The 27,563-nt window shown below is 41.7% G+C and overlaps 1 protein-coding gene across 1 annotated transcript in view; it reads right to left on the minus strand.

The window, feature by feature from the left end:
- Positions 1–2,740: 2,740 nt before the first annotated feature.
- Positions 2,741–27,563, minus strand: part of DNER (delta/notch like EGF repeat containing) — a 381,990-nt gene continuing 357,167 nt past the window's right edge. The window contains exons 12-13 of the mRNA XM_021924059.2: positions 12,779–13,025; positions 2,741–3,763 (exon numbers count right to left, since the gene is read on the minus strand). Of these exons, the coding sequence (XP_021779751.2) occupies positions 3,652–3,763; positions 12,779–13,025 (359 nt within the window). The 3' untranslated portion in view covers positions 2,741–3,651. The remainder of the gene's footprint in view (positions 3,764–12,778; positions 13,026–27,563) is intronic.

Consider the following 27,563-nt stretch of genomic DNA (forward strand, 5'->3'; position numbering starts at 1 on the left):
TATTGTAGCGCAGGAGAACTCTTCTTTCCCCTGCCTGAAAGCATCTGATGATTCTTCATTGACTCCATCACTCTCTAATCAGGAAGAAAAGTATTTTTAGGAGGTCCCAGGAGATTTTCTTGAAGGGCCCACTGACCCACAGTCATCCCTAAAAGCAAGAGAAGCAGGAGAAGGTGACAGCTGACATTTTCAATTCTATGTTGCATCAGAAGAAGGGCAGAGAAATGGCTGTGGTGGAGGCACCCAATGGTATCTGCCAGGGTTGTTGCGAGTGGTTACTTATAATTTTAAGGTGATTTCATATATATAATTTCTTTTCTATGGTTTTATCTTTGTCCCTATAAATAAACTGGAAAACCCTTTAACAGTAAGAATTATGACTTCAACTACCATATACCTGAAAAGTTTTTTTTGTTTGGTTTTGTTTACCTGGACTTACAACATTGTTTGAAGAAAAGATCAGTTCAGACTCCCAGACACTTCTCAGTTCTTGGAGAAAGTCACAGCCAGACAAAATTGTTCAAAAAATTTATAGCCTCATGAAATTAAGAAACAGAAGTCGGTAGGGCAGAGTTACTAAGTGACAGGGTGGGAGGCCCAGGCCCCACTATGCTAAGTGGAGACTTTGGTACCCATGTCAAAGAGGCCTACTCAACTGTTAAGACCACTTGGAAATAACGTATCTGCATGTGCCATTTTGTGGCAAGAGTAAAAACTTTGAAAAAACTCCCGAATGAGCTGGAGACACTGCTGTACCATTTCTAGATGGCAGGGATCCCTGTCATTACATGTAGTTGCTTTGGCATGTGAAGATCCACATATTAGACAACTAATTATGGCTACACTGAGTTATAAGACCACCATCAGTTCAGGAATTCTGGAGTCGTAGTTAATTCGGGCTTATCAAGTACTATTTCACAGCTAGTGCAAAGTAACAACTTGAGACCGTGGAATTTTGACACCCTTAGAGAATGTGCTCCCTGCTCTAGGAAGACTGTTCCTCACACACATCACAATGTACTAACTGCAGATCCCAGTCACTAACCATCAAAGCAAGGGTATTACCCTACTTTGTGATAATGTCTGAATCTAAAACAAGAACTGCAGCAGCAATAACAACAGCTAACATGTGCTGAATTTTGATGGGCGCTGGAGGGAGGATTTACATGCATTCTGGCATTCAATATTCACAATGATTCTTCAAGGGAGGCCCTATCACGATCCCCAATTTTCAAATTTTGAATCTTAGGCCCAGAGAGTTACTTGTCCAGAGTCATTACCAAGTAAATGATTGAAGTAAGATTTTAATCTACCCTGCTACAAGTAAGCTGTCCTATAGTGGAGTTTCCTTCATGGTGTGCTGTGAAGTGTAATTCTATATTTATTTGTTTATTAGATGAAGGTCTGGTTCAAAACAAGCTATAAACTCAGGAGGCAGGATCTTCTGGTGGGGCTTGTGTCGGTCACCATCTGCCTGACGCAGAACAAGTGCTCAATGAGACAAATTCTTGTCATTGAATGTCCAAATGAATAAGCAAATGTCTTTAGATGCATTTGGTGGCCACTCTCAGATGGTCAGAAGGCTCTGCTCAAGATCTGAATTTGTAAGCTCCATTAATTGGCTTTCAAGAGACAAGCTGTGATGGTAAAAGACTTTAGTTTTTTAAACAAGTCCTTTAAGAGACATCGCATATAATGAATTTAAGACTTTGGGAGATTGAAACTTATTTCAAAGGGTGTGATCGAAGCAGTTTGCAAAGGAAGACCAATAAGCAAAAAAGACACAGAGGCTCAGACAATGTCCAGGGGCTCGTGGGGGTCAAGAGGCAAATGGAGTTCAACTCACACCTTTTCATGGCCCTCTCCTATCATTGATCGAGATGTCTGAGCACCACACAACCAAAGGATCTTTTACAGGAAGATGGGAGTAAATATGTCTGCACAACACTCTGCTGCATGTTCCCATAAATGTTGAACCGACCAAGTTAATATTTTGTTCTTACTTTACTTCCAAACACTTAACTAAAAATATTAACATATTGCACTGTATCATTTAATAATCAGAAGGTGGGTAGACTGCTGTGTCATTTGTAGGATTAGGAACAGATGTTTTGAGGGTAGAGCAAGAAGGAAAAGCATCTAAATAATTTTTTTGCTTAAAACTCTCCCTCACACCTAGTTCCAGGACTTCTCTTGGCCTTACCTGACGTTCCTGTGTGCAGTTAAAAATGTGTTTTTAAAAATAACTCTGGGACTTCAGAGCAGCATTTGGATACAAAATGGAACCGAATATAGGGTGCCTCTAAACTAGGCCTTCAAGTTTCTAAGAACTATGGAGCTGTTTGCTAAGGCAATTTCATTTAGTCTCCACAGGATAGCAGCATGCAAGGTATTTCTTGAGGCCACAGGTGCCTGCCCTCAATGCCTAGAAGCAGCTCCGGATTCCAGTGTGTTCACTGTCCACACGTGCTGCATTTCACTGGCAAATTCAGATATACAACTTCGGATAACAATTCTTAATTTTTTTTTTACACTTCACACTGACAAGCACCTAGGGTGAGTTTACTGACAATTAGGAGGTCAGAAAGGCTTGCAGAGGCAAAGGAGCGGGCTCCGGCAGCCACAGAAGTACACGCCTCACGTTATTTAATATGGTATCAACCGTGGGACTGTTTGGCAAACAATAGCAAATCCAAAACTTTTCATATACAGTTTTCAAAGGACAAAAGAGACAACTGCATCCTTGACTTGATAACATTTATTCAATATTCTCTGAAATTAGCAAGAATCAGAAGAAGCACATATCAATCAAATACAGCCACGAAAACATCCTGGAGATAAATAAAGCTGCACTATGAGAAATACTCACTACTGAGGGAACCAGTACTCTCTTATGTTTACTACCTCTTAACAACAGACGACTCGAATGTAAATTTAATTTACTCACAATATAAAACCCTTGACGTTTTAAAGAAAAATGTGGATTCAAATCAATCAGAATTTGCCTCGCTAGGCCTTTTTGTTACGTATGTTTTTGAGGCCTAGTTCGACGACTGTTACGAAAATGACAAAAACAACCTCGAAAGAATGTTTCCGCAAAGTTCAACGAAACAGTGCAGAAATAAGTTACCTACCCATGCACAGAATAAGGCAAAGGCTAATTTCATTCAGGTTAGGAATAATAAATTTAACTAGTTTCTTTTCCACAAAACGAACATTTCAGACTTCTTTTTAAGTAACGGGTATACTCTATTATGCATCATACGCTACGTTACATGGTTTTCCTAACTCTACTCAGAAAGCCGGCACTCAAATGTCAAACAGAAACTTCTCCTTGATTAGACTTATTCTGTAACAACCACAGAAATTAATCTGGGTCTCGTGATAGTGTCTACGGTGAAAAGAGCACACACTAGTAGAAGCATACAGTTTAGGGAGCTGAAGGTACATTAAAACGTAGTCTATAGGTTTCACAAATTTCGTTTTTAAAATATTTTTCCCAAACTAAAAGCTGCAGAAAATTAGTTCTTAAATATTCTACTGAAAACTCTTGAGCAGCTAGCATTTTAAATTTCTTAAGCTTTTTATTTTCTTAAAAATATTTAAATGAGTGTAGTGTCTCATCTTTTTGAAAAATAATCCAAAAAAAGATTACAAATCTTTTGTTTTAATCAGTGTGACCAAGGGTTTGTCATCAGGACTGTAATCTTCATAGGCAATGGGGCTCACATCATACATCGCAGGCCGGGATTTCTTTCCAAACCTGAAATCAGAGAGAAAGGACTCTGGTTAGATAAATACTAGGCCTCAAGTTTAATTACAGCAAGTGATGAGAATAATTTATATGCATGAATTAAATGAAACTGTAAAAATATATTCTCTAGCAAGTACAGAAACTTTAGACATCCTAATATTAACACTGAATGTGTATAAACATTAGTCTTTGGTGTTAGAGGCAAAAAAAAAATGTATTTCACAAAACGTAGAGCTCAAATTAAAGTTGGAGCTCGTAGATTAAATCTTGGCAAAGTAGTCAAACATGACAGCTCCACAGTAGATTTTAAGAAAATGTGTATTGATTTGTCTTTTTCTTCTGAGGCCCATAAATATTTGGAGAGGTCAGTTTATTTTATATCCACTCCAGTGCCTGGAATATAGCACAGCAGGGCAATCTTCCCCGGGCCATGGACAGATAGCCTTTCCTGTGGGATTTTCACGGGATAAGCTGTGAAGGTTTAAGGTCATCTGAGATCCCAACACAAAAGGACAGAGGTGGGAAATGACCTCAGATACAGAGGTGTCTGTCCACAAACTATGCCAGAACTCACCATTGAATCCCACCTACCTATCACCTCCCAACCCTAGCACACAGAAGCCAACGTTTTCCTCCGAGCACAAGGCCATTGTCCCAACAGATTTGTATAGATCCAAATCGCCTCAACAGCAGGACTGACTCCCAGAAGCCAGGGGAGCCAAAATCCAATTTCAGGACTTCCTGTCAAACCAGTTGTAAGATGGCAATTATTAAAATAAAGCCAATTCAACTTCTGGGTGGTCTCTTCCCATTCAAGACCTCACCTTCCCCAAAAGCCCTGGAGTGCAACAGGATTCAAACAATCTTCCACGCTAACCATCCTCCCTCCTCCTTTGTCTGGACAACATCTTTTAACTGTTTCAAGTCCACCAGGGCTCTTTAAATAGGCATTTTAAAAGAACCTTAAATTTTACAAGGTTCCTAGGGTGGGGCCCCTAGGAATTAAAGGGGCTGATTTGCCATAGCTCCCGTCCCAGCTCTCCTCTTTTCTTATTTTTTCCTTTGATATATTGAAAGTCTGTCTTATGTATGGAGATGGGAAGTAGAATCAAGTGAGAAAGGAGAAAACAGTGCGTTCTTCAAACAATCTTTCATTTTAAACAGTCATCAATCCTGTATTCCAATCCTCTCGAATTTTACTAGCCTTGAAGAGCACAAAGGCATATGCTATGCCAGACAGACACCAGGCAAAATACGGCATTAAAGAGTTAAAGCATTCTTCCCTCAGAAAAACCCACAGCTATTACTGCAATATGACCAAAAACTTCAATAAATACTTTCTAAACTGTGAAGCCTCACTGGAAGTCCACCATTGTGCTCACATAGATGTGGGTCAGACTGTAGCCTGCAGTTTGTTTACCTAAATTACCTAATTGAGTGAGGTCTGCATAATCTAAGGAGAGGAAAAGTGTCCATAGAGCAAAAGTGTCAACAGGCCCGTTGGGTCTTACACTTTCTCCCAAGTCCGACAATTTCCTAGGCTACTTTAAGATGCAAATATTTTGACAGTTTATTTCTCATAAAATAGCTAGATATACGACCACTAATAATAATAATTTAACAAAAAATATCCAGCAACCCAGTGAAGAGCTCTCCATATCCTAACACAGTAGGATATAGAGAGCTTTGACCTGACGGACAACAAACTATATTAACTAACTGATTAATTATTCGATTGGTTCGCTGAAAGGAAAAACCCAATTGCATGTATCTTTAAAACACTTTTTTTTTTTTTTTTTTTTTTCTTTTTTGAGATGGAGTCTCACTCTGTCATCCGGGCTGGAGTGCAGTGGTACGGTCTTGGCTCACTGCAAGCTCTGCCTCCTTGGGTTCATGCCATTCTCCTGCCTCAGCCTCCCGAGTAGCTGGGACTACAAGCACCTGCCAATACACCCGGCTAATTTTTTTGTATTTTTAGTAGAGATGAGATTTCATTGTGTTAGCCAGGATGGTCTCGATCTCCTGATCTTGTGATTCACCCACCTCAGCCTCCCAAAGTGCTAGGATTACAGGTGTGAGCCACCACACCCAGCCTAAAACACCCATTTTTAAATATAATTTCATAGTTTGAAAAAGAACCTGCTTCCTCAGAATCTAGAATGTTAAAGCCTTTATTTTACTTAATCTATTAACAAGCTATAAGTCGAAGGGCTATAAACTTGGATGTTGTCATGGAACTCAATATAGACAAGGCAGGTTTAAGGACGAGTGTCACAGTATGACAAGGCAAGGGCTGACGCCACTCAAGAGTGAGCAACATGGCATGCATGTTCACAGTCGACTGAAGAGCAAGGAGCACCACTCTGTGTCCACACTGGTTAACTGAGCTGTGTGGCCCATTCCTAATGGGATTAACTCCAAACAAGTATGGGTCATAAAGTATAATGCTAGTTACAAAGGCAGTTAAAATAAGACTAATAACCCCAGCACCAGAAGAGAGAGCACGCAGGCTTAGAGCTGGAATCCCTGCATTTCAACTTACTAGCTGCTGAGAACTTTGTCCAAATTTCTTAGGAGAATTTTGGAGATTTCCACCTGAAATGCTATATCTACCATATGGAAGCTAAAATGGCCTCCTTTATAGAAACACCATAGTTTTAAAGCACATAGTACAATGAAAAGACTTTGTTTGAATCTCCTACACCTCTCACAGTGGCAGGCTTACACTTGTTGATGAACGAATGTGCATCATATCTACATTTAAAAGACTAACAGTTTATATCTATATCTATATATATCTATATCTATATCTATATCTATGTCTCAGGCACTAAATCAATGTCAGAGGCTGTTTATTTTATTGCAGGCATTTTTATGCAAGTGCTCATTTTTAAAATAACTACTACTTTTTATCATAAAGATACATTTTAAATGTAAAAAACAAAATAAAATTGGAAGCTAGAGAAAATTATAAAATAGACTAGGGGTTAGCAAACTGCAGTCTACAGGCCAATTCCAGCCTGATGCCTGTTTTACAAATAAAGTCTTAGTGGAACATAGTCAAGCCCATTCACACTTCCTCTGGCTGCTTTTGCACAACAAAGGCCGAGTTGAGCAGTCATGACAATATGGCCTGCAAAGTCTAGAATATTTTACAGCTCCCCGATGAAGACCATAAGAATCGCCCGTAGTGCTGCTCTCCAAAGGACGTGTCAATGTGTTGTGCATTATTCTTCAGTCTGTCCATCCCTCAATCCCACATCCCTTCCATTCATTTTACAAATATGTATGAAGCCCGAAGCCCCTCTGAAAGTATTATATATAATAATTATTATTACATATTTTAACAAAATTGAGAAAACACTCTGCATGCTGTTTTGGAAATGACTTTTTTCAATCAATAGTGTGTGTAATGCTTTACTCAGCATTCTTGTTAAGTAAAAAAAAAAAAAAAAAAAAAAAAAAAATCCTACAAGTTAAAACATTAATAAGAAAATGTTTCTTCTGTGCTGAGTGGGGCGGGCTGGGTGGAGCACCCAGCATTCATAGTCACATGTTCCCACCTGAGGGAGCTCATGGCCCATGACGTGACCACAGATCATGACACGTGGGAAATGTCTGCTGACGGTCCATGAGGAAGCCAGATCTTTAAAAGACGGGAAGGAGTTGACACACTCCCTCTCCTCCTGGAAAAATAGCTCAAATATCCTAATGTGGTGGCTCCATCTGCGGCTCCTTCCCAGCCCCTCGAGGGGTGATGCATTCAGCATTGTCCTTGGTGCCCACTCAACATCACATTCCATCGTCTTGTTTTCACTGATTGATCATCTCATCTCATCATCATAACAACCTCACCAAGTGAGTACATCTCATTTATCCTATATTACAGATGATGAAACAGAAACTTAGGAATAATTTTCCTAAGGTCACACCTGGTGGGAGGTGGAGCTTTCTGGCTTCCAAGCCTAGATGCTGAACACTTCGTTGCAACCTTCATGCATGTGACGACCCCGTAAACTGAAGCCCTCACTTACCCTGTGCCTGACAAGAGCCTGTGTACTGCGGCATTGAAAGGCATCACTTTCAAATCAGCGTATCTTCCTTCTCATTAATAAACTCTGGCTTACAAATCTCACAAGTCCTGGTTTTCTCACTTACAAACCCTGTGACCCTTGTGTAAATTGTATTGTCTCACTAAGCCCAAATTTCTTTTGCCTATAATGGGGGACTAATGATACATGGGCCCTTACATTCTTGTGAGATGCTTGCAAATGAGTTATTTGTGAATGATTTAGCACAGTGTCTGGCCCACGGGAAGCTTTCAGTAAATGTTGGCCATCACGGAAGCACTAACAGAAACGACAGCACCAGTAATATCAGTTAGCACAGACATCTCAAACATCCTATTTGGTGACAATTCTTGGGTGTCTATTTCTTCAAAGAAACAAAAGATACTGCAACCAGTTATAAGGCAGGTCAGAGAGCTGCTAGTTCATGGTCCTCTGAAAGTCAACCACTAAAACAATGCTGCAGAGAGAATGTCAGATCTTGAGAAAGGCCAAAATTGGAAGGTTTTGAGCTATTGGGGAAAAAAACTGAACATGTCCTCCATGATCTGCTTTCTGTGATCAGGCACTTCTAGCTCGTAGAGCAGTCAACTCAGTGGGACCTCAGTGTCAGAACTTGGAGAGCCCTGGTTTTGCTCCTGCTGGTCAGTTACAAGCTCTTCCCTGCCTGAGTATAAGCAAAGCAAGCATGTTGCAGACGACTCCTGGGATGAGGAAGAGGGGGAGGGGTCTCCTTCTCAACCCTACTAGGAGTTAGCACCAAGGGACTCTGACATCAGAATCACCCAGCATGGCCTCCGTCACTTGTGACTATCACAGGTGACCCACTCCATGTGTCCTGTGTGGCTGCTGGGCTGCAGTCATTCTGATCCAATGTCACCTCCAGGATAGTAGCAGGGAGACAGCCCATAAAATGGACACTGGCTGCTGAAAACTAGGGAGAGGATAACATCAACAGGTCTGAGTTTTTGCCAATGCCTTTCTAGGGGTTTCCAGGAAATGGGAGCTAAGAGGGCCAACCAGCCCGAGACCCAGCCATGGCCTCTACCCAGCTATGCTGTAGAAACCACACGCTGGAGCTGAATAAACGTTCAGAAGAGAAATTTTCCTAAAGGGAAGGTATTGTTTCAATGTCAATAGTTTTATCTGCAGTCACTGGTGCATGCAGAAGCTTGTCCGTTAGGAATTACGCAGTAAATATTTTTGATATAAATCAGCACCAAATAAGAGCCAGGTTTGTACATGCTTTCAAGTGTATTCTTTCCTTCCAAGAGTATTCAGTTAAATATCTTCCCCGTGGGCCATATGAGCAGAAGGCTCAGAGGAATCTGTCTTAAGCTATTCTAGGGCTGAAATAAAACACTCCTCTTAGCCCTGGAGGATCGTAGCCATGGATGCTTGTAGGGGCAGAGGAATCTGAATTGTAGGGTCTCCCCACACATGAGAATATAACGCCATGGATTCTGCTCCCTCCTGGTGAATGAAGCCCTTCCAGGAATGACGACAAGAGAAAACCGTCTTGGGCACCGAAGAAACTTGTCAATTCTCTGCTCCCTTTTTTTTGGGGGGGGGGGGGGGGGGGGGGGGGGTGGGCAGAGTCTCCCTCTGTCACCCAGGATGGAGTGACAGGGTTTCACCGTGTTAGCCAGGATGATCTCGATCTCTTGATCTCATGATCCGCCCGCCTCGGCCTCCGAAAGTGCTGGGATGACAGGAGTGAGCCACCGTGCCTGGCCTTCTCTGCTCCTTTTTACGTTCTTCATCTCCAATCCAGCAATTTCAGGATTCTGCAAATGTTCCTCTAGGCTGGGGCCACTTACTGAGTTGGTGCCCTGGGATGAGTCTACCTCTCAAGCCAGTCAAGGCACCCTATTCCAATCCCTAACTGAGATCATCCATTCATTTCAAACCTCAAATATTAGTGAGGTCTACTACCTGCCAGGACCCACTGGAGACACAGAAATAAAAGCTACTGCCTTTTATTTACAGGGTCGTGGAGTAAAGAGTCAAATAAACAATTAAGGTGGGGCTTGCAAGGGTTGGTATCAGGGCTTCCTGGATGTTGTATTGCCTCAGTTGGCTGTGAAAGGAAGGCGCTAAGATAAGCAGCCATGCAGGGCCCGAGTTGGAGGAAGGTTGAGTTCTCTGTCCTCTCTCGCAGTTACATAAGCAAGACTGGGTGCAGCTCCCACCTCAGCACTGGTGCAGATGCTCAGGGTCTCCCAAGTTCTCCTTCCCACTGTCTCCTCCCCATGGAAGCTGAGTTCTGGCTTTTGCTTCTATTAGAATGACAAGATCACTGTAAGATCTGAGAATTGGGTTTGGGGGATTTCTTTTGGAGAAAGCAAATTCTTCAAACCTCTTAGCTTGTATGCCATTCAGATAGAATGATTTGGGTTTTCTCACCTCTCTCTGTCTCTGACTCTCTCTCTCTTTTTTTTTTATTTTTTTTATTTTTTTTAAGCTAGAGTCTTGCTGTCTCACCCAGGCTGGAGTACAGTGGTGTGATCTCAGCTCACTGCGACCTCCACCTCCCAGGGTTCAAGTGATTCTCCTGCCTCAGCCTCCAGAGTAGCTGGGATTACAGTGCTTATCTTTGTCATTGCTGTTATCATTCAGTTAGGTAGATATAAGAAAACATCAATGATATTTCACTTTTACTTCTTATCATTCCCACTGTAACCAGAATCTGAAGCTACACTTTCCCAATAAGTACCTGGTAAAAAGCTCAGTAGAAATTCAAAAGAAATACAGAACCCATTGATGAAGGACAAAAAATCTCAGTGTAGAAGGGCAGACATGTCCTGAAGGAGCACAGCTGTGAAGGTGACTGCAGCTGGCTCTCAGGCTGCCTGATTTGGAACTTTGGAAATGAGGTGGAGTCACAGAGACAGTACCCAGGAAGGATGTTCAAACTCTACGGGCCTGCCCAGATCAGATGAAAGAAAGTCCTTGAAGGAAACAAGATGGAGATGAAAAGGACGGCAAAGAGAAAGGATGTGGATATGTGCTGTTGAGATAGAAACCCCAGGGTTTTTTGTTTTTGTTTTGAGACAGAGTCTCCATCTGTCAACCAGGCTGGAGTGCAGTGGCGCCATCTCGGCTCACTGCAACCTCCAACTCCCAGGCTCAAGTGATTCTCCTTCCTCACCCTCCCGAGTAGCTGGGATTTCAGGTGCCCGCCACCACGCCCAGCTAATTTTTGTATTTTTAGTAGAGACAGGGTTTCATCAAGTTGGCCAGACTGGTGTTGAATTCCTGACCTCCAGTGATCCACCTGCCTTGGCCTCCCAAAGTGCTGGGATTATAGGTGTGAGGCACCACACCTGGCCAAGTCTTCTCATGTCTTGACCGACACCAACATAGGACATCCCAGGGTAGATCATACAGCTACCAGTTCCCTTGAGCCCCAATTTGAAGGCACCAAGCTCAGCCCACTCTTCACTACAGCACACTTACTTTCTGAATTTTGTGCTTGAGATTATTCAATCAGCAAAAGAAGAGATGGCTTACTTCAACAAACAATATTGCTATTTTTGGAACACATACTCTGCAAAAGTCAGTAAAATGTGATCTTAGTTTATTGTTTTATGTTATATAATAGATTTGGAGAAGTAAATATGGGGTTAGCTGTTTATACCATCTTTAATATTTGTAATGGATGCTGGGCTTAATACCACAGTGATGGGTTGATCTGTGCAGCAAGTCACCATGGCACAAGTTTACTTATGTAACAAACCTGCTCATCCTGTGCATGTACCCTGGAACTTAAAACAAATGTTGAAGGAAAAAGTATATATATTTGTAATTTAATATGACTGCCATAACTCTCCAAGGAGGGAGAGTTATCCCTTTATATAGTTGAGGGAGCTATATTTGTGGAAAGTTAAAAGATCTGTCTAAATCATGCTGCTATAAAGACACATGCACACGTATGTTTATTGCAGCACTATTCACAATAGCAAAGACTTGGAATCAACCCAAATGTCCATCAGTGACAGACTGGATTAAGAAAATGTGGCTCATATACACCAAGGAATACTATGCAGCCATAAAAAAGGACGAGTTCGTGTCCTTTGTAGGGACATGGGTGCAGCTGGAAACCATCATTCTCAGCAAACTATCGCAAGGACATAAAATCAAACACCACATATTCTCACTCATAGGTGGGAATTGAACAATGAGATTACTTGGACACAGGGAGGGGAACATCACACACCGGGGCCTATTGTGGGGAAAGAGGAGGGGGAAGGGATAGCATTAGGAGATATACCTAATATAAATAGTGCAGCACACCAACATGGCACATGTATACTTATGTAACAAACCTGAGCGTTGTGCACATGTACCCTAGAACTTAAAGTATTAAAAAAAAAAAAAAACAACAGCTCAATCTAAACTATGGAGTCAGGTAATGGAGTCATTAAGACTCAAAGCTATACCTCACCAGAAGTTACACTCTTTCTATGACACCACATTAACTCCTTGTCCCTCTGGAGTCTTTCTTCCAGAAAAGGATACTGATTTATAAATATTCACTCTAAAAGTAGAAAGATAGCTCTTTATCCTTCTTTCACTAGGCCCTTAAGTCAAATGAAATCATTAAATGTTGACTGTTTGAAGAGCAACACAGCAAAAGACATTCCCCCAAAAAATTCATCAAAAAAGTTTTTAATACACAGTGATTACAAATCAGATATTTATAGTCACAGAGCAACCCAAATTAGATGAACAAATATATTCAATGTAAACAAAGCAAAAGGAAAAGCTAGCAGCGAATTAAAAGGAGTTTGCTTATTAAGTGGCCGAATGATCTATCCCTGAATAAAACATGGAACCTATGTTTCATTCTTTAAAATCTCCTCTTTGTAGATGGAAAGTCCTGTGTATAATATGACCCTGTTCCTAAGAACGCACATGTGAAGGCAGCATTCCCCACGCCGCCCCCACAGCCCACCTGGCATGCCGGATGGATGCAATGGCATTGCTGAATTCGCTGTCGATGCTGCGGCAGTTGTAGAACTCCTCGTAGGCTGGCCTAGAAGAACCCTGGTACTCGATGCGGCTGATGCGGCAAATCCCCACAATCAGGATGATCAGCATGAGGATGAAGGCCACGCAGAGGGCTCCGATGATGATGTAGAGGGAGTGCCGTGGCATGTTGGTGAGGCTCTCTGCCATGTGCCCGGACTTCCACTGGAGGTCTGCAGGCAAAAATAAGCAAATGGCTGGGTTTGAGTTGTGACCTTTGAGAATGTGAAAGCCTTTTTCATCTTTGCATAGATAACTTAAAACCTAAGGGCCATTTAAACTTGGAAGAATTATTTTCTATGGATTATCCAGACCCAGGGTTAATATCCTTACGACATAAGGACTTCTTAAGAATCATTAAGAAAAACCAGAGGCTGGGCACGGTGGCTTGTGGTTGTAATCCCAGTACTTTGGGAGGCTGAAGTAGGTGGATCACTTGAGGTCAGGAGTTTGAGACCAGCCTGGCCAACATGGTGAAACCCCATCACTACTAAAAATACAAACATTAGCTGGGCATGGTGGTGGATGCCTGTAATCACAGCTACTCGGGAGGCTGAGCCAGGAGAATCACTTGAACCCGGGAGGCAGAGGTTGCAGTGAGCCAAGATCGCACCACTGCACTCCAGCCTGGGTGACAGAGTGAGACTCTGTCACCAAAAAAAAAAAAAAAGAAAGAAAGAAAAACCAGAAATACGCCACAGAAAAACAAAGGATATAAGGAGGAATTCATTTAAAAAAATACAAATAGAAAGTTACTTGGTTTTGAAATTACAAAAAAGTGCAATTCCTCTATCAGCTCCCAAATATTGCTTTAAAATTATAACCACAGTTGGCAAGGGTACCCAGAAATGAGGACTATAAGTTGATATGAAACCCTTTCATTTACTAATTAGCATATGCTCTGACCCAGATATTCCCATTTTAGGATGTATGCTGGGGAAGTAGCCCAGGAAATGTAGCCTTATGTGTGAAGATGCTCATCTTTAAGATGCTATCACAATTTTTAAATGTTATCACCTATTACATATTTAGAAAAAGTCTCAGAAAATCACACAGACAACAATTACTCACTGCTCAGTTAATAAATGTTAATATTTTACCATTTTTCTTTAGATTTATTTCAGATAGTTTTTAAAAAAGAAATAAAATATGGCTGGGCATGGTGTCTCACACTTGTAATCCCAGCACTTTGGGAGGCCAAGGCAGGCAGATTGCTTTGAGCTAAGGAATTTTAGACCAACCTGAGCAGTATGGCAAAACCCTTTCTCTACAAAAAATACAAAAATTAGCCAGGCATAGTGGCACACGCCTGTGGTCCTGGTTACTCAGGAAGCTGAGGCTAGAGAATTGCTTGAACCTGGGAGACGGAGGTTGCAGTGAGCTGAGATCATACCATCACACTCCAGTCTGGGCAACAGAGTGAGACCCTGTCTCAGAAGAAGAAAAACACACACACACAAATATAACTAGAGTTCCCTCACCCCACACTCTCTCTCCATTCCACCAGCAACAACATAATTTATAAAGGTCAAAAAATAAAAACCTAAATACTTAACACTCAGTGAGATGAAAAGATATCCACTAAACAGCAAAAGAATAAAAGACTGTTACCAAACAGGATCTACTTGGACAGTACAATAATTTGACAATATCTTATGAGTTTAAAATGTCTATATACACATTGAAAAGGTCAGAAGGATAGTATGATAATGATGGCAAACATACACCGATTTCTTAGTATAAACTAAGCTCTTTAAAAACAGCTCATTTAATCATCATAACCACCAGAAGATATATTATCCTCTCTCCCCACTTTACAAAGGAGGCCTAGAGAATTGACATCACTTGGAGTGAATGCCTCTGATACTGGTCAGGATCTGAGGTCTTGGCCTTTGCACAGCAAAATACTAACAACAGTGATCTCTAAAAGACAGAATTAAAAATGATTATTTTCCTCTGTATACTTCTGAGTCTTTTCCAGCGTTTTAAAGATAAGAATGTATTCCTTTTCCGATAAAGAAATAAGCAATCCATCATTTAAATAAGACATTCGTATGATCATCTTCCAGCATAAGAGTGGAAATAGGATCAGCCTTGGGATCACACCAACCTTGCTTTCAATCTCAGCTCCTACATTTACTTGATCTTGAGTTTCCATTTCTTTGTTTGTAAAATGGAAATAACAACACATACCCCATTGGCTTGCTGCAGCATGAGTTAGAAAACATGTTTTAAAAATATTTAAAACTTTTTAACTTTCTAAAATGTTTAAAAAAAAAGTTTTAACTTTCTAAAAAGTTTTTTAAAAAAAGTTTTAACTTTCTGAAAAAGTTAAAAAGTCCACTCCCGGACACGTGATGGTGGTCCCCAAAGACGAGCAGCTGTGGTGGTAGAGGAGGGAAGGATAAAGGGTCACATGCTCTGAGTTGAGGATTATTGAGCATGGCCCTGTGTCCTTCCTAAGAACACTAATCCGTATTAGCAGGAAAAACTGGAAGGACAGGATGTAATCTCTCTGCTTGGCATAGGTCAAGAACATCAAGTTATTTCCTGTTTATGGAACTGCACCCAAATGAAATGCTCTAGATAGTGTATACAGTATTTGAAAGGAAATTGTGGAAATTTTAAAGAGCTAGGTAAGACCAAAGAGAAGCTGAACTCATATGGAAAAAAGGATGCTTTCTATACTCACACTACCACCACCACCACTCCCCACCCACACCAGGACATCATTTTCATGGTAGAATTCCAAGTGCCTGCAAGTGAGATTCAGAGGTTAGTGGAAACAGAAATGAGCCTGTCTTTCCATGAAATCCACAGGACTCTTTTCACTGTTCCATTATCGGAGAGAGTATTTGTGGCCTCTGGATACTCACACCCTCATCTTAGCTGTATCTTCAGTCATCATACATCTAAGATCACAATTAGCTATTCCTTACCTTGAAAAGTTGCAGTCAGTCTGAAGAAGAGCACAGATAGACACCCAAACAGGGGGCCAGGCCTGCAGACCCACTTTCTAGAAGCTAACAGAAAAATGACCCATGCGCCCAGCCTGGATGCTTCCTGAGAATTTGAGAACAGATGAATAATGTGATTTCTAAGTTCACATCCAGACCCTCCTGAATATTTCACCAAAACCTTTGAAGCCTGGTTTGTCATTTGAGTCTGCCTGCCTGAGCTCATAGGGCCCATGGAGCTTAGTAAAACTAAATGACCATTAGTGCATTGACTGCTTCATCTAAGCCAACTCACACACAGGCAGACAAAGTAACATAAATCACCAGAAACAAATAGTCACAATGGAAGGGAGAAGGTGTTTTCGGAAACCAGAACCAAGGCTCAATCCCCAAATCTGCAGCCATCTCATTTGGCAATACCTGGTGTGCATGGAGAGAGACAACTCATTTTTCTGGCTGAAAAAGCAAGCGTGATTCACTTCATTTCCAAGTATTATAACATTCTCTAAAAAATTCAGTTGCAGGCAGGAATCCAACACTCAGCAGAGTATGTTATAACATCCATTTAGCATCAACACAAGGGCAGCCAGTACTATGTTTCTCCTCCAACTCGGTAGAGTGCTCAGATCTGATCACTATGGAAGATCACACGAGTTCTTGATGAGTTCTTGCAGTCTATGCATAAGCTTCATAGAATTAACTTACACAACACATCAATTGTGTATACACAGTGAGTGCACAACCACATGGCCACTAAAGTGAAAAAAACAACCATACTGGGCTATGTGCACAATGCAGTGTCCCAGGTCTGACTGCCTGCATTTATGACCATCTGCTCCATTTCCCAAAACTCTGTATTCCAAACTGTTGGGACTTTTGGAAAAACTTTCTCAAGATTTATCGTAAAAGCTCTGCTTTCCTCCCTCCCCCTGCCCTTTTCTTTAAAGCTAGATTCCACCTCACTGTCATCTAAAACTTTTTTGATAGAAATGACTGTGGCTGCTTTATAGGCTAATTGGTTTAGTCGCTGGGATGGATCTGGCTAAGTCCAACGCTAGGTCTGAGAGGCAGTAAATTTATCTATGCCAGGTGCCTGCAACCACCATCTCTCAGTCCAGATGCTATCCTCATAAGTCATTGCTTTGCTGCATCCCAGGAGCCCCATCACATGAATCGTTGACTACTTTGGCTACAGCGTCGCACAGGGAAGAATCGTGAACCAGAATGTGCCAGATGGGTTCATCTCATCAGCACCAGCAGGTGCATGACCAGGAATGCATATGCACGAGCTGCTCAAGAAAAATGTCACACTTGTGAGTCTGATAGATCTTTTTCATTTTTTTAAACTAAATTAGTTTGAGGTTTTGTATTTTCCAAAGTGCCTTTGCATTAAACATTTCAGTTGGTCCTAAACAAACGCCTTGAACTAGGCAGAGATACCAGACTTGGAGCAGCTGCTCAAGGTGAGGCAGGCAGTCAGTGGCCAAGCTGAGAATAAAATCAGACCCACCTCCACTCTGCCAAAAATAGACTCCAGTCAATTTGTACATTGAGTCTAAAATACATAGCCCATATCTATTTTTTAATTTACCTAGATGAATGTAGCTAGACTAGTTAATTTGCTTATCTATGTTATTTTGAAAAAGAGCAAAAGTGAGACGGTGTCTTATGAAGATGTTACTTAGCTTAATAATTTTTAAGACTACTCGTTGCCTAGAACAATCTTGAGGAGGGATGTCAATTACTTTGTTTTCTATAGCTAAAGGTTAGCAGGACAATCAAAGCAGTCAGTGAAACTGAAAAAAGATTAACAACCCTTGTTAATCTCCAGAAGAGGAATGAACGTGAAAAGGGAATGAAAGAGATCATCTCCTTTATGGGATCCATTCACTGAGCACTTTAATTAAGGACCTACTTTGTGCCAGGCACAGTGCTGAGTGACAGGGATGGAAAGCAAGGGAAAATAGAGAGAAAAGTAGGCTCATGTAGTTTCCAGTTTTCTGACGGATGCAGGGGTCAGGCAAATGATCCCTAAAACAAAGTAAAAGTACAACTGTGCTATGTCTACAAGAGACAAGCTCTTCAGCGCAGCAGGAGGACAGGGGATATTTCACGGCACTGACTGTCAAGAGAGCTTGCACAACAGGAGCCCTTAGGGAGTTAGGTTCTAAGTGTGAGTGGGCAGTAACCAGGGACAGGCAAGAGCAGAGGGAAGACTGCACAGGCAAAGAACCAGAGTGAGCACAGGCCTGTGGGAGGGACTGAGGGAGCAGAACAAGGGCTGGAAGGAGAACAGCGCGACTGCTTGAGAGAGAGGCAGAGAGTGGCCGCAGCAAGGAGAAGGGATCTCCTTACAGGGTAGGGCAGTGTGGCCTTGGGTCTTTACTCACTTATTTATTTTAATAGGAGCTTGGCACAGTCAGCGTTGGAAACAGTGGGAGGGAGGGTCTGAGTGTTCCAATTTGCACTTTGAAAAGATCCTTCTGGCTGTGCATGAAGAAAGGGTTTGAGGAACAAGGACAGAGGCCAGTTCAGAGGCTCCTGCAGGATGGGGCAGAGTTAGTGGTAGCTTGACCTGTGGTGATGGGCATGGAGACAGAGAGAGGGGAATGGATGTGAGTGCTGTGTTAGGGGGGAATCCACCAGACTAAATGCAGCTCATACAGATAGGCCAATGAGGGGAGAGAAACCAGGAGGACAACTCTCGGTTTTCCTGGCTTTTATCACTGGATGGATGAGGTGCTGTAGCCGAGTGAGACAACCAGGTTGGAGAGGAAGATCCTGAGTTTGGTTTTATGCATGTTAAATTGAAGGTACCAATTCTGGACATGGGTTTTGGGAAAGAACATATGACTAAATCCTCAAAAGCAATCGCAACAAATGCAAAAATTGACAAGTGAGACCTAATTAAACTAAAGAGCACAGCAAATAAACTATTGACAGAGTAAACAGACAACCTACAGAAGAGGAGAAAATATTTGCAAGTGATGCATCCAAGAAAGGTCTAATATCCAGAATCTATAAGAAACTTAAACACTGAACAAACAAAAAACAAATAGCCTCATTCAAAAGTGGGCAGGATATATGAACAGACACTTCTCAAAAGCAAGCTTATAAGTGGCCAACAAACATGAAAAAAGGCTCAACATCACTAATTATCAGAGAAATGCAAATCAAAACCACAATAAGATAACCATGTCCCACCAGTCAGAATGGCGATGATTAAAAAGTCAAGAAACAACAGATATTGGCAAGGCCGAGAGAAAAAGGGAATACACTGTTGGTGGAAATGTAAATTAGTTCAGCCACTGTGGAAAGCAGTTTGGAGATTTCTCAAAGAACTTAGAACTACCACTCAACTCAGCAATCTCATTACTGGGTACGTATCCAAAAGAAAACAAATTGTTCTACCAAAAAAACACAGGCACTTGCACGTTCACTGCAGCACTATTCACGATAGAAAGATACAGAATCAACCAAGGTGCCCATCAATGGTGGATTAAATAAAGAAAAAGTGGTACATATACAGCATGGAATACCATGCAGCCATAAAAAAAGAGTGAAATAACGGCCTTTGCAGCAACATGGATGCAGCTGAAGGCCATTATCCTAAGTGAATTAACATAGGAGCAGAAAAACAAACACCACATATTCTCACTTATAAGTGGGAGCTGGCCAGGCACAATGGCTCACACCTGTAATCCCAGCAGTCTGGGAGGCTGAAGTGAGTGGATAGCTTTGATCTTAGGAGTTCCAGACCAGCCTGGCCAACATGGTGAAACCCCATCTCTACTAAAGATACAAAAAAAATTAGCCAGGTGTCATGGCACATTCATGTAATCCCAGCTACTTGGAAGGCTGAGGCACAAGAATGGCTTGAGCCTGGGAAGTGAAGGGTGCAGTGAGCTGAGATCCCACCAGTGAACTCCAGCCTGGGTGACAGGGTCAGACCCTGTCTCGAAAAAAAAAAAAAGAAAAAATGGAGCTAAACATCGGGTACTTGTGGACATAGAGGCCACAACAGTAGACATTAGGGAGGAAGGAAAGGGAGCGGGGAAATGGTTAAAAAACTAATGAGAACTATAGTCAGTACCTGGGTGACAGGATCATTCATATCCCAAACCTCAGCATCATACAATGTACCCAGGTAAAAACCTAAACATGTACCCCTGAATCTAAAATAAAAGTTGAATAAACAAATAAATTGGAAGTACTTTTAAGACACCCAAGCAGTTATGTCTAATAGTTAAATTTTGATGTTTAGCTCATCATTTTGTTTAATAAGAGCTGATATTTATTGAGGGTTCAATGTGTACTGGACACTAAGTGTTAAGGTGCTAACTCACCTATTCCTCCTATAATGCTTTGAGGTAGACACTGTTATTACATTCATTTTATATAGAAGCAACTGAGACTAAGAGGGAAGCTATGTGTCCAGGGTTACACAGATAGTAAATGGCAGCCCCTGAGTTTAAGCCCAGCTGCTCTGGTTCTAAAGCCACACACTTCAATCAATAAGGAATGTTTTCCAAACTGTAGATCGTAGAAATCAGTGTAATGGGGCCAGACTGGCATTTAAAAACAAAATTTAGAGAACTATTTCAGAGTTTGTCACACTTATAAAAAGTTAAGTATTATTTTACATTGTGTGTGTTTGTGCGTATATTAGTCTGTGTGTTACATGCAGCGTCAAGATGTAAAACATACTACTTATTGTGGGTTGCACTCAAAAGGCATGAAAAGCGTTTCCCTATGCTGTACACATCCATCAGTACTCTTCAGAGAGACAATGGAAAGTTCCTCCTCATGAGATTCTTTGGAATAAAATAGTCAAGATTACATCAATAACAACTACCTATCTATATAATGCCTGTGGTCCTACAATATTCTGTACTTGTAGAAAATTGGTTATTAACCCAAAAGTATCTAATTTACCAAGATTCCATCAGAGATGGGAAATTTCATTTTCAGCAGATGCCCAGAGACTTCTAGTTGTTCAAAGAGAAAGACAGCTGATGATAATAATTAAGGCAATCATTTATTAAGTACCTAGTATGTACCAGTCACTGAACAATATTGGTTACATTTACTATCCCATTTATCAAGGCCTAAGGCTCAGAGACCTTGTTTTCTGGCCCAAGGATAAATACCTGAGCTAGAATTCAAAACCAGCTCAACTCACAGAATTGAGTTATCAACCACAAAACTCCACAACAGCATTCTTTCCACTCAATCAGTATGCTTTCCCCACATCTAGCCTCAGTCCCTCCCTGAGAAGTAGAGGATGCATTCCTGGTGTTCCAAGTATGTACTAAAGGTAATTATGGATTCAGTGGGATTTGCAAGTTACCCTTGGACCCCACCACCATTGCTTTGGAGGGGAAAAGTTCTAAAAGGCAAAAAGCCAACTTATAATGAAATGCTCATGAAAAGTTAAAAGGTAATCACCAATCAAAATCAAAATATTAAATGCAAAAACTCTTTGACAATTTTATCTTTGAGAATTTCTGTTATTGATATTCTCACATAAGTAAGCACAAAGATGCTGCTACAATCTGAATGTATGTGACTCCCAAGTTTAAATGTTGCAACCTAATTGATACAGTTAGGCACTGTGTCCCCACCCAAATCTCATCTTGAATTGTAGTCCCCATAATCCTCATAATCCCCACATGTTAAGGGAGTGACAGGTGGAAGTAACTGAATCATGGGGGCGGTTCCCCCATCCTGTTCTCATGATAGTGAGTTCTCACGAGATCTGATGGTTTTCTAAGGGGTTCTTCCCCATTCACTCAACAGTTCTCCTTCCTGCCAACTTGTGAAGAAGGTGCTTTGCTTCCCCTTCACTTTTTGCCATGATTGTAAGTTTCCTGAGACCTTCCCAGCCATGCTGAACTGTAAATCAATTAAACCTCTTTCCTTTATAAATTACCCGGTCTCAAGCAGTTCTTTATAACAGTATGAAAACAAACTAATACACTAATTGACAAAGCGATAGTATTAAGAGATGTAGTCTTTGGGAAGTGATTAAGTCATGAGGGCTCTGCCTTCATGAAGTAGGTTAATGTCCTTATAAAAGAGGCCCAAGAGAGCCACCTTGCCCTTCCACCATGTGAAGACACTGCCAGAAGGCCCTATCTATGAGGAATGGACCCTCATCAGACACTGGATCTGCCAGTGCCTTGCTCTCAGACTTCCCAGCCTCCAGAACTGTGAGCAATTACTTACTGTAAGGTATTTTGTTATAGTATCCCAAGCAAACTAAGACAGGTGCATATATATAAGAATATTCATTCTAGTATTGCTTTAAATAGCAAACTCCTCCAAATGTATTATCTATCAATGGGGGTCTGATTAAATAAATTTTAGAGATGTTAAAGAATGGAAATACCATGTGACATTTTAAAAAGTGACATAGATCTGCATAAGATAGTGTGGGTGCACCTTCAGTATATACTGTTACACATAAAAGCAATATGTTGAAGAGTGTGTATAAAACTCTCATTTGTACAGGAGAAAATAGGAACTTATCTATTGACTGATGCATCTAGAAGAATACGCAATAAATGTCTAACAGTAGTTACCTTTAAGGAGTGAGGTGGGGATCTGGATAAAGAGAGATATTAATTAATTTTATTTTTTAAACGTCTTGGTTTATATAAAAATGAGAACCAAAGAAGCCAACCTATTTGTATACTAAGAACTGCCCATATAATATAATCATTGGATAAGTTTCTTTAACTATTATTAAATTCTATCTATTATTAAAGGAAGAGGCCCAAGACATCCATCTATACTTCACACTCTGGTCCCAGGAGGAGTTACATTCCCTTTCCCTGGTTGTCTAGACGTGGCTGTGCAAAGCCTTACAGCGACTCATCATATATTGAAACCTGCCCTCAGATTACAAGCTCCCAAAGGAAGGGAATGTTTCATTAACCCTTATATCCCAGAACTACACTCAATTCCTGACAATAAAGAGCCACTGATTCCTTATTGAATGCATAAATCTAAGACAGCCTATTTGCCTATTTCTCAACTGCAAAATATCATTAATTCAATAGTTTAACTGTATTTAACCATAGATTCAATTGTTTAATACACAAAACTGCTCAACTGTCAGTCAGCAAGGTTAACTATAACTCTAACTTTATAAACCTTATACAGACAAAGCAAAACACACCAACACTGCTATGTCAAGATTTATAGATATTTTGATTTTTAGACCTTGATTCTAGGAAGGCATGTTTTCCCTTTATTATAATTAAAAAAAAAAAAAACTGTGATCAGTCCCAAGGTGGTAAAAATGAATGGTAGAGATTTAAAACTTCACCAACGTTGTTCTGTTAATTTCCAGAACTGTGGGTTTTCATTTGCCTTAAAACGTGTATAAATCACTATAGCTATTTGAACGATTCTATTAGGATGGTCCTGGATCAATCTTCTTGATAAATCTATGTGGTCTGTTAGATCTCTGCTTCTTATCACTAACTGGTGGCCAGATAATTACCCTAAAGAGGCAAATGACTAGGGTGATGCATTAACAGATAAAACTAATTCTACCTCATCCCCAAATACTGTAATATTTAAGAACAAATAGAGAAAGGAATGAGATACCATTGCTGGGTGGTATGAAAGGCAGAATAAGGGTCTCCCAAAGATGTCCTAATGCCCAGAACCTATCAATACATTACTTTATATGGCAAAAAATGACTTTGCAAATGTGATTAAATTGAGATCTTGAGACGGAGAGATTATTCTGGATTATCTGGACAAGCTCAATGCAACCATAAGGGTTCTAATAAGCGAAAGAAGGAGGTAGGAGAGTTGAAAATTGAGTGATGACAATGAAAGCAGAGGTCAAAATGACATGATTTCTGACTCTGAAGAAGGCAGAAGGGACCGATGGCCAAGAAATGTGAGCAGCCTTAAGGTTAGAAAAGGCGAGGGAAGACAAGCTCTCCCCTAGAGCTTCCAGAAGGAAGACAGCCCTGCTGGTCCCTTGATTTTAGCCCAGTGAGGCCCATTTTGAACTTCTGCCTTCTAGAACTGTAACATGATAGATCTGTGTTATTTTAAGCCATTCACTCTGTGGCAATTTGTTACAGCGACAAGAGGAAACTAATACAGATGGTCAGGGAAGGCACCTTTGAACTGAGACCTGAATGAGAAGAAGGCAGCTGTGATAAGATCTGAAGGAAGTGAGCTCCAGGCATAGGGAACAGCATGGGTAAAGGTCCTGAAGGCAGGGATGACCTTGACCTGCTCAAGGAAGGGAAAGCAGGACACTGTGGCTACAGCAGAGGGAACAAGGAAGAGAGGCAAGCAATGTGGCCTCTGAAGGCAGTGATTCAGTTAACAGAAGCCTCCTTTACTTCCTTGGGTGACTCAGCAGCCCTCCAGCACCATGTAGCTATGTGGGCCATGGTTCTCTGCGTACCTCTAAGCTTTTCTGTTTAGATCTACTGACTAAACTTTGAGATATCCAGGCATCCTCCTCTTGGTTTCCAGACACTTCAGAGGATCACAGATGCTCAGGGTTAGAAAGAGACCTAAGAGGCCATGGTTCCCATGGCTCACGCAGGACTAGAGGCCTCTTACAGCTTCCCTGCCCACCAACTGTACGAACTCTGTGTCCACTCCGGATCCTGGGATTCATTCCATTGATTCAGATCCAGTTCTCTAGACACGAGCCACTGGCTTCAGTTATGTGTCATCTGCAAACCTCATACACACGATCTCCTTCCCATATACTCAGGTCATGGTTAGAAATATCCAGTGCTGGAACCTGGCAGAGACTGATCTGTAATTAAATTTGTTTTAATACCTTTGGCCCTATAGAGAAATAAAAATGAGATCATCAAATGGAAAATGATAGAGTGAGTGAACAGAGCGTCCAGGTATGCACTGAGATGTATAATGTACCCTATCACACCCAGCCACTCAGAATAGCCACTGTCCTGAGCTGCAGGCAGCATCTAAAAAGACAGTTGCTGAAGGTTAATCCTCCCTGGGAGTAGCTCATAGCATAAGAGCTACAGTAGTATAGAAAAAATAAAAGAAAGATCAACTAGTATTTATTTAGTGTCTACTGAACCCAGAAATCTGCACATTTGCCTCATGTAATCCTCACAGCAACCAGCACAGGAAGCCTTCCTATAATCAAGTGAGAAAGACAAGGCTCCCAGAGGTAAATTTGTTTTTCTAGGTTACATAGTTAGAATATGATGGAGCTTGAATTTGAAGTCGACTTTGATCCTTTTGTTATTCCATACTTTGCCTATATTATCATTACCAGAAGTAAACTTTAGATTTTTTACAATGATAGGATTTCACTTCAAAATTTCTTGATGATATCCTGTGTGTTCCTGACTTTTCATCTATACTCTCCTATATATTTATCTCCATGAATCCCATTTTAAAGTTTTAAATAGATATTACTCTGACCTAAAGGCACAAAGTGTGTCAATTTGTCATACTAAACTTCAGAATGAAAACCAATCCCATTTTATGGAAAAGTAAACTGAGGCTCAGCACAAGCAAATACAGTCATAACAACGAGTGCCTTGGCCAGAATAAGAACCAAGGTCCTGTTGACCCAAATCTGGAATCCTTTCCACCAGCAGATTCCACCAGACTGGACTTAACATCCTATAACTACAGTCCCTTAGAATTTTACCATTGAAATCCTTTTCAGTCTCTTGTCTCTCTCTTCAACAAGAAAGTATTTCTCATCTATCATTAGCAAGGAAAGTTAATTCTAAGCCCATTCTGTATGAGAGCAATCGAGAAGGCTAAGGGGGAGGCCTATAATGATTATGCACTTCACACTTTGGCTGCATGAACCAAGAGGAAAGACACTGAGTGAGCAGCTAAGAGTCTAAATCATATCCTCCACCTCTTATCAAGTTGATCAAATTGACACTGAAGAATGTGGTCAAGTTGGTCATGTTGATGTCAGAGAATGTGGTCCACATTTGGACAAGAGAGTTTCCTAATACTGGCCACCCCCTATGTTAGACAAGCACTGAGAATGAGATGACCCTATCCAGTCATAGGCAGCCAGAACCACCAGTGAGGGCCTGGTCTTGTGACTTAGAGTGAAGGAGTAGAGACAGCAGACAGATCAGGCTGAGTGACACAGACAGGCAGGCAAGCAGGCAGGCAGGGCTGTGGGTACTGATTTGCATCCTTCCAAATTCACTCAGAAGTTGTCTTTATCTGCCAAATGGTGAGTGAGCAAGTGAGAGAGCATGGAAGGGAGTTCTTACACAACTTTCCCAGGAAAAGAAGTGATCTGGAATAGGGAGGAAACATTCACCCAACCAGCATGGTTAGTTCTCTTCTGCTATGAAAGATTAAATTGACCCAGCTAATTTAAATAAGAAGACAATACCTTTCAAAGTTGAATCTTTAACAGTTCCAAAACTGTTGAAAACTTGATTGCAGCTGGGCACAGTGACTCACGCCTGTAATCCCAGCACTTTAGGAGGCCAAGGCAGGTGGATCATGAGGTCAAGAGATTGAGACCATCCTGGCCAACATAGTGAAACCCCTTCTCGTCTAAAAATACCAAAATTAGCCGGGAGTGGTAGCACACACCTGTAATCCCAGCTACTCAGGAGGCTGAGGTAGGAGAGTCACTTGAACCTGGGAGGCAGAGGTTGCAGTGAGCTGAGATCGCACCACTGCACTCCAGCCTGGATAGAGCGAGACTCTGTCTCAAAAAATAAAAATAAAATAATAAAATAAAATAAAGAAAACTGGAGGGGTGGCTAGCAAAATGGTCGCATAGGAACAGCTCCAGTGTGCAGCTCCCAGCAAGATCAATGCAGAAGGCAGGTGATTTCTGCATTTCCAACTGAGGTAGCTGGCTCATCTCATTGGGACTGGTTAGACAGTGGGTGCAGCCCATGGAGGGTGAGCAGAAGCAGGGTGGGGTGTTGCCCCACCCAGGAAGCACAAGGGGTCAGGGAACTCCCTCCCTTAGCCAAGGGAAGCTGTGAGGGACTGTGCTGTGAGGAATGGTGCAGTCTGGCCCAGATACTATGCTTTTCCCATGGTCTTCACAACCCACAGACCAGGAGATTCCCTCGGGTACCTATGCCACCAGGGCCCTGGGTTTCAAGCACAAAACTGGGCAGCCGTTTGGGCAGACACCAAGCTAGCTGCAGGAGTATTTTTTTTTTCATAACCCAGTGGCTCCTGGAACACCAGTGAGACAGAACTGTTCACTCCCCTGGAAAGGGGGCTGAACCAGGGAGCCAAGTGTTCTAGCTCAGCAGATCCCACCTCCACGGAGCCTAGCAATTTAAGATCCACTGGCTTGAAATTCTTGCTACCAGCACAGCAGTCTGAAGTCGACCTGGGACACTCAAGCTTGGTGGGGGGAGGGGCATCCACCACCGTTACTGAGGCTTGAGTAGGTGGTTTTCCCCTCACAGTGTAAACAAAGCTGCCAGGAAGTTCGGACTGGATGGAGCCCACTACAGCACCGCAAAGCCACTATAACCAGACTGCCTCTCTAGATTCCTCCTCTCTGGGCAGGGCATCTCTGAAAGAAAGGCAGAAGCTTCAGTAAGGAGCTTATAGATAAAACTCCCATCTCCCTGGGACAGAGCACGTGGGGGAAGGGGCAACTGTGGGTGCAGCTTCAGCAAACTTAAATGTTCTGCCTCCTGGCTCTGAAGAGAGCAGCGGATCTCCCAGCACAGCACTCGAGCTCTGATAAGGGACAGGCTGCCTCCTCAAGTG

The sequence above is a fragment of the Papio anubis genome, chromosome 10 (genome assembly GCF_008728515.1).
Source record: "Papio anubis isolate 15944 chromosome 10, Panubis1.0, whole genome shotgun sequence".
In the NCBI taxonomy this organism is placed as follows: domain Eukaryota; kingdom Metazoa; phylum Chordata; class Mammalia; order Primates; family Cercopithecidae; genus Papio; species Papio anubis.